The following is an 8,200-nucleotide window of genomic DNA, read 5'->3' as shown; positions in this document are numbered from 1 at the left end:
CCTCTTCATAGAGCTCACCCACCTCTTCATAGAGCTCACCCCCCTCTTCATAGAGCTCACCCCCCTCTTCATAGAGCTCACCCATCCTCTTCATGGAGCTCACCCCCCTCTTCATAGAGGGGGGGCAAAGCTGCCAAGACCACATCCAGATCCCAGCTCATCATTGAGTGGGTCCTAGCTGGACGCAGGCGACGAACCCCCTTCATAAACCTGGAGACCAAGGGATGGTGCCCCACTGGCCTGTCCATTCACCCCACATGGCAGGCAGATATAGRGGCCAAATACCCTCTCAGTGTAGAGGCTGCCAAGCCCTCATCCAAGTGAGACTGTAGGTATTGGAGGACCTCTGCACCCCGCATGACTCGGGCACAACCTCAATACCAGTACACCAAGAGCAGAACAACCGCCAGCGCAACTGGTATGCAGKGGTTGTAGCTGGTCACCTTGCACTCTGCATGGTGTTCATTACACCCTCCTGCAGTCCTAACATGGACCATTGGTGCCGTTCAGTCTGTGGGCTTGACCGCTGAGGCGGTCTCGGATGCCACAGAGATCCCTGGTCTCGGGCAGTTGCCAAGGTGTCCCAGACACGGAGTTGTAGTGTGATGCTAACGAAACACAAGTACAACACCCCCCCCGTGTGGAAGATCCAGATCAACCGCTCGCAGCGAGTGGAGCACTCAAGAGGAGGGGCTGGRCATGTGGCCAGCTGCTCCAGGCTGCAAACAGCCAGTGAGTATACTTCCACGCAASATATTATACTTACCAGTGACTTACCAAGTGAACTTCAGAAAGTTTGTACCTCAAACCATACGGACGTCTMCCGAGAAAATCAAAGAGAACATGTGTGGCAGCCATGAGGTCTATATATAGGGGCGGACCCCAGCTGTGAGAGGGGTGTATACGGGAGTAAATCTGTAAATCCTCACCTCAGATGTATCCCTCCGCTGCGGAGTGACCAATATATTGGAGTGATCCAATATAGTGAAACATAACTCAGGCTGCAAGGTAATGTTGTTGGATTTGAGTCTGAGTTGAATCGGGTGTCTTCTCTAGAGGTAAGTGGTTTGTATATTGTGTGGTGTTCATCCTGTAGATATATACATCGTGGCCAGTCCAGAGGGGGAGCAGTACGCGCTGAAGCTCCACAGGCTGGGGAGGACCTCCTTCAGGAACCTGAAGAACAAGAGAGACTACCACAAACACAGGAAGAACATGTCCTGGCTTTACCTCTCACGCCTCTCGGCCATGAAGGAGTACGCCTACATGAAGGTACTTTGTACCGACACTGTTCAGCGGCTTGCTTCTTCTGAAAAGAAGACTCAACCCTACTGTGAAGGGTGTACGGTGAAGTCCTTGTGACCAAAGATGATAAGTTATTCAACTGCTTTATATCTATGCTGGTGACATTGTGTGTCTGACAGCTTTATGTCTCTCCTCTCAGGCCCTGTACGAACGAGGGTTTCCTGTCCCTAAGCCCATTGACTATAACAGACACGCTGTGGTTATGGAGCTCATCAATGGATACCCACTGTTAGTAAAATACACCCTTCCTGGTTCTCTCCCATCCATCTCTGTTTCTCTTTACGTACCTACTTCTCTCTTTTTCTCTTGACACACCTTTGTCTATTTCTCTCGATCTTTCTGTCTCGCTTTCATCTCACGTGTGCGATTCTAGCKCTCTGATTGGCTGTTCTGTTTGTGGTCTGAATGATTGACAGCTGTCAGGTGCGTGAGCTGGAAGACCCGTCCTCCATGTACAGTGATGTCATGGAGCTGATAGTGAAGCTGGCCAATCATGGCCTGATCCACGGCGACTTCAATGAGTTTAACCTGATGCTGGATGACCACGATCACGTGACCATGATTGACTTCCCTCAGATGGTGTCTACCACACACTTCAATGCAGAGTGGTGAGTCACACTCATACCCTGACACTGATGAGAACTGCACATGTAGAAAAGCACACCACACACACTCAAATACATAGTTAGAGAAACTTTCCTGTCTTGTCTACAGGTATTTTGACCGGGATGTCAAATGTATACGAGATTTCTTTGCCAAAAGATACAATTATGAGAGTGAGCTGTACCCAACCTTCAAAGACATCAGGTAATTCAGCATGTTTACTATTAGCTCGACCAGTGGGGCATTTGTCATAAGGGGAGGTAGGTAGTGTGTGAATGTGACTCACCCTGTGTTTGTCCTCTAGACGTTCCGTTTCTCTGGACGTTGAGATCTCAGCCAGCGGCTTCACCAAAGACTTTGAGAGAGACGCAGCATTGCTTGATCCTAAAGGACCAGAGGAGGAGGAGGACGAGGGAGAGGAGGACGAGGGAGAGGAGGACGAGGGAGAGGAGGACGAGGGAGAGGAGGACGAGGGAGAGGAGGACGAAGGAGAGGAGGATATGGAGAAGACAATGGACATGGAAGAGTATAGGCATGCTATATTGGAACTGGAGGGGCTCAAAGTCAGTGACACAGAGACACACACTGAGACAGGAGACGAGGATGGAGAGCGAGACCCAGGGAGAGGAGAACAGAGAGAGACTGATCCAGAGGCTGTTGTGATGGGTGATCTTGATGAAGAGAGAGAAAAGGAGGAAGAGGATGTGTGTCCTGAGCTGATCGACCTCTCCTCCTCCAACAGAGAGTTCAAACCTTTCAGGTACACACGCACACGCACCTCACACACAACACACACATCACACAACACACACTCACACATCACACACCTCCGCGTCTCTTCACACACACACACACCCCTCCGCGTCTCTTCACACACACACACTTCAGCGTCGCTTCACACACACCTCCGCGTCTTTTCACACACACACACACACACACCTCCGCGTCTCTTCACACACACCTCCGCGTCTCTTCACACACACACACACCTCCGCGTCTCTTTAAATCTCCTGTAGAGTATTAATGTACAGTTGAAGTCTGAAGTTTACATACACTTAGGTTGGAGTCATTAACACTAGTTTTTCAACCACTCCACAAATTTCTTGTTAACAAACTATAGTTTTGGCAAGTCGGTTAGGACATCTACTTTGTGCATGACACAAGTCATTTTTCCGACAATTGTTTACACACAGATTATTTCACTTATCATTCCAGTGGGTCAGAAGTTTACATACACCAAGTTGACTGTGCCTTTAAACAGCTTGGAAAATTCCACAAAATGATGTCATGGCTTTAGAAGCTTCTGATAGGCTAATTGACATACTTTGAGTCAATTGGAGGTGTACCTGTGGATGTATTTCAAGGCCTACCTTCAAACTCAGTGCCTCTTTGCTTGACATCAATGGGAAATCAAAAGAAATCAGCCAAGACTTCAGAAAAAAATTGTAGACCACAAGTCTGGTTCATCCTTGGGAGAAATTTCGAGATGCCTGAAGGTACCACGTTCATCTGTACAAACAATAGTACGCAAGTATAAACYCCATGGGACCACGCAGCCGTCATACCGCTTAGGAAGGAGACGCGTTCTGTCTGCTAGAGATGAACGTACTTTTGTGCGAAAAGTGCAAATCAATCCCAGAGCAAAGGACCTTGTGGAGGAAACAGGTACAAAAGTATCTATATCCACAATAAAACAAGTCCTATATCGACATCACCTGTAACTGCCATAAAAAAAGCCAGACTGCGGTTTGCAACTGCACATGGGGACAAAGATTGTACTTTTCCTCTGGTCTGATGAAACAAAAATAGAACTGTTTGGCCATAATGACCATCGTTATGTTTAAAGGAAAAAGGGGGAGYCTTGCAAGCAGAACACCACCATCCCAAACGTGAAGCACGGGGTGGCCGCACCATGTTGTGGAGGTGCTTTGCTGCAGGAGGGACTGGTGCACTTCACAAAATAGATGGCATCATGAGGAAAGAAAATTATGTGGATATATTGAAGCAACATCTCAAGACATCAGTCAGGAAATTAAAGCTTGGTCGCAAATGGGTCTTCCAAATGGACAATGACCCCAAGCATACTTCCAAAGTTGTGGCAAAATGGCTTAAGGACAACAAAGTCAAGGTATTGGAGTGGCCATCACAAAGCCATGACCTCAATCCTATAGAAAATTTGTGGGCAGACCTGAAAAAGCGTGCACGAGCAAGGAGGCCTACAAACCTGACTCAGTTACACCAGCTCTATTAGGAGAATTTGCCAAAAATTCACCAACTTATTGTGGGAATCTTGTGAAGGCTATCTGAAACGTTTGACCCAAGTAAAACAATTAAAGGCAATGCTACCAAATACTAATTGAATGTATGTAAACTTCTGACCCACTGGGATGTGATGAAAGAAATAAAAGCTGAAATAAATAATTCTTTACTATTATTCTGACATTTCACATTCTTCAAATAAAGTGGTGATCCATACTGACCTAAGACAGGGAAATTTTTACTCAGGCATTAAATGTCAGGAATTGTGAAAAACTGAGTTTAAATGTATTTGGCTAAGGTGTATGTAAACTTCCGACATCAACTGTATGTCAATGAGTCATTCTACACCACTAGAGCCACATCTGACATATGTTTCCTTTGCTTGGTGATCATTTTAAAGTCCAGTGATCTTTCCTCCACAGAGACTCAGACAGCCTGCTTCATGTGGTTGAACACAGCAGGAGGAGGACGGACAGTGAGGCTACCGCCGGCAGTGTAGGGAGCTGCTCTACTATACCACCGGTCAGTACACACACACTCTCTTACATGATTAAACATGCATACACTGACACGGTCACTCACACGCAATCCTTCCACTAATGTATGTATTGTTGTTGTAGGAGGTGGTTCGTGCGAAGGTGCGGAGACAGCTTAGTAAGCAGCAGAAAGCAGCTCAGAGGAGACGACTGATAAAGGGAGAATCTAACCTGGTCACTGCAGAGAGGAGAGAGAATCAGAGTAACATCAAATCTAGTCTGGAGACTGATGGTTTCTGGGGCTGAGAGGGATGTATGTGATGGAGTGCGAGTCAAGTGTGTGTGAGAACCTGGTCACGAGGACAACAGAACATGATGAGAACATGAACCATATTGGCGATGAGAGGAAAGGGGCCCATTGGAAGCCCCTCTCCCAGTGACGAGCCCCCAGCATTGGGTCGTGTTTTGTATCTACTGCAGTGTGAATACTTTCAATAAAGACAACTTTAATATGATGACAATGAGTCCAGGTGTGTGTTCACAATATACACAGMGTACAAAWCATTAGGAACACCTAACTAATAATGAGTAGCACCCCTTTTTGCCTTCAGAACAGCCTCAATTTGTTGGGGCATGAAAGCGTTCCATAGGGATGCTGGCCATTGTTGACTCCAATGCTTCCCACAGTTGTCAAGTTGGCTGAATGTCCTTTGGGTGGTGGACCGTTCTTGATACACACTGGAAACTGTTGAGCATGAAAAACCCAGCAGCGTTGCAGTTCTTGACACACTCAAACCATGCGCCCGGCACCTATTACCATACCCCATTCAAAGGCACTTAAATATTTTCACCCTCTGAATGGCACACATACCATGTCCATGTCTCAATTGTCTCAAAGCTTAAAAATACTTCTTTAACCTGTCTCCTCCCCTTCATCTGCACTGATTTGAAGTGGATTTAACAAGTGACATCAATAAGGGATCATAGCTTTCACCTGGTCAGTCTGTGTTGAATGGGTGGCCATATTGCTTAAATCCTTAAATCCAAACAAATGTTGATTTGTAGATAGAAATGGCTGGTAAAAGTAATGGATTGCCTAGAGAGTACTTTTCCAAGTGCTCAAGGTGCTTTACCTTGTGAAGAGAGTACTTGTGTCATTCACTGCAGAAGTCTTCAGAATGGTGTGTCAATGGTTGTCTTCTAGCAGTTCTCTCTGGCTGTGGAATGCAGTTGTGTGTGAGGGGGGCTGATTACTTGTGCTAAACTCTACTCTAGTCCCAGGGTCTCTGACAATGAAACAGGCTTCTCAATGATGACATGCTCACACATTCACCCCATATAGACCTTAGGGCCAGACACACACGCTCATGTGAACAGAACATACACACTTGAAGACACATACATCCACCCTCTCAAGATCCAATGAGCTCTACAAGGCCAGGCAACACAAATACACACACATGCACACACAACCTGAAAATGGTCTTGGGGACTGAGAATCCACTCTGTGATAGTGACTTCATGAATCTGTAAGAGACTCTAAATGTAGTTGCTGAGCAATCTGAATACACTGTCTGAATGGAGCTCAGGCCCTGGATGTACAAGAGTCTGAAGCATGGCTCCATCCTGCCTGCCCACTCACACACATACACACGATTCCTCTGAGGATGCGGGTCAGTTGGTGTTTGGCTGTGGGCTGGGGGGTTATGGATTTAGATGGGGGTTATTAATATTGGTTGGTCTAATGGCACATTTTACTATAAGAAGCCAGAGCAGATTTGATGGACACAAAGACCCAGTAAGAGATGTGGGACTGTTCTGTTCATTAGGATCCCTGCTGCCAATGGCCCCGGTACGTTCAGGGTGTGACTCAGACCATGTCTGTCTGACCACTGGGATTAGGCAGCTGCCAAGGAGAGGGGGGCTGCATACCAACATCAGGCCTCAGTGTGTGCGTGCGTGTAAGGGGGGCTAATTAGCAGGCTCATGACAAAGGTGGAGCACTTCAGAGGAGAACCTCTGGGAAGGGCTTCACATGAGAGGGAGAGAGAGGGGAGGAGGAGAGAGAAAAGCGTTGTTCTTGGGAAGTGCAGTCTTTATCCTCTTTCATTTCAAAATTCTTGAGTGGAGTTGTGTTCGGAGGAGTTTCCCACTGCTTACTGCTCTGTCCATGGAGCGTGGTTTGAACTAGCTTTAGCATGTGTGAGTGTGTGTTTTAGCTGGACTAAGTGTGTGTGTGTGCGTGCGTTTTATCCAGACTAAGTGCGTGTGTGTGTGAGCGAGAGTCGGTCCTGTGTGTGAACTGGACTGAGTGTGCCGGAAGACTGAGGTTGAACAGGATGAGCCAAGTTTGGGATTCTCCATATCACACCTTCTGTCCCCAAGTGACTTCGGTACCAGCCTCAAGGACTGTGAGTAACTATGCATACACACAGASACACACACAGAGACACACACACACATCATTCTCAGACGTCTGGGCTTGAGCATGTAACTGATGTCACCTGTAGTTGAGTCAGTGTGATGGTCAGACTCAGACCATGCTTTCGGTGTTGCATTAGGCTGTTTCATACAGGAATTTATATACATTTTATATATGCAATCATAGCATTTAGTCACTCAAGCAGACATAGGGCCAGGGAAATCTCAATTGAATTGCTTTTTATCACAGGAATAATGTGAGTCTGGGAAAGCATAGTTGAAAAGGCTGATTTAGTAGATGCTTGTTAACCCAGACAGAACAGTCAGATTCCTCTATTTACAGTATCACACAGTAAAGAACATGACATTGATTCTGATACAAATACTTTTGATTTGATTGGATGTAAGCAGTGTTGTGTGGAGATTTTCCACTGTATTGACCTACAAGCACAATTCAATGAAAACCTATTGGATTTTAGTAAAATGTCTGCACTCAAAGGTAAGCTTGTTCTTGACCTGAAGCCCAGGGTTAGAGATGAGTGGTTGGGTGGTACCCCCTGTTTCTAATTCAGCGCAAACTCAGTCTGGGAATGTTCAGTTACAGAGACACACATACATAGAGCGTGAAGGACTAGGTGTATAACTTGTGCGGCCATGGCTATAGACGGACGGTAGATGTCATCAGAAGTTAAACAAGGTTCGGATGGGCTGTCTCTGCATTGATTTAGAGAGATAGATCTACAGTCCATTCCAACAGTAACACTTCATACCCTTATTAAGTCAGATAGAGGTTCTGTAGAGTAGCATTGTGGTGCTGAATCTAGCTGACTTCCTGTTGTATTGTTCTGGGCGCTCGGTTTCTGTTGTTATTTAAACTCTAAATCACCCTGACCTCTTATCCCCTGAACCCAGTTGTGTAAAGTACTTAAGTAAAAATACTTAAAGTACTACCTAAGTAGTTTTTGGGGTATCTGTACTTTACTTTACTATTTATATTTTTGACAAATCTCTGGGCATCCCTACTGCCTCTGATCTGGCGGACTTATTAAACACAAATGCTTCATTTTTAAATGATGTCTGCGTGATGTAGTGTGCCCCAGGCTATCCGTAAAAAAAATAGTGCTGTCTGGTTTGCA

The 8,200-nt window shown here is 46.1% G+C and overlaps 1 protein-coding gene across 1 annotated transcript in view; it reads left to right on the top strand.

The window, feature by feature from the left end:
* Positions 1-5,158, top strand: part of riok2 (RIO kinase 2 (yeast)) — a 7,623-nt gene extending 2,465 nt beyond the window's left edge. The window contains exons 4-10 of the mRNA XM_023979006.2: positions 1,097-1,272; positions 1,445-1,533; positions 1,722-1,913; positions 2,020-2,112; positions 2,213-2,668; positions 4,590-4,689; positions 4,788-5,158. Coding sequence (XP_023834774.1) covers positions 1,097-1,272; positions 1,445-1,533; positions 1,722-1,913; positions 2,020-2,112; positions 2,213-2,668; positions 4,590-4,689; positions 4,788-4,949 — 1,268 coding nt within the window. The 3' untranslated portion in view covers positions 4,950-5,158. The remainder of the gene's footprint in view (positions 1-1,096; positions 1,273-1,444; positions 1,534-1,721; positions 1,914-2,019; positions 2,113-2,212; positions 2,669-4,589; positions 4,690-4,787) is intronic.
* The last annotated feature ends 3,042 nt before the right edge of the window (positions 5,159-8,200 follow it).

Source organism: Salvelinus sp. IW2-2015, linkage group LG33, assembly GCF_002910315.2.
Source record: "Salvelinus sp. IW2-2015 linkage group LG33, ASM291031v2, whole genome shotgun sequence".
In the NCBI taxonomy this organism is placed as follows: Eukaryota; Metazoa; Chordata; class Actinopteri; order Salmoniformes; family Salmonidae; genus Salvelinus; species Salvelinus sp. IW2-2015.
This window is presented reverse-complemented; position numbering and strand designations above follow the sequence as displayed.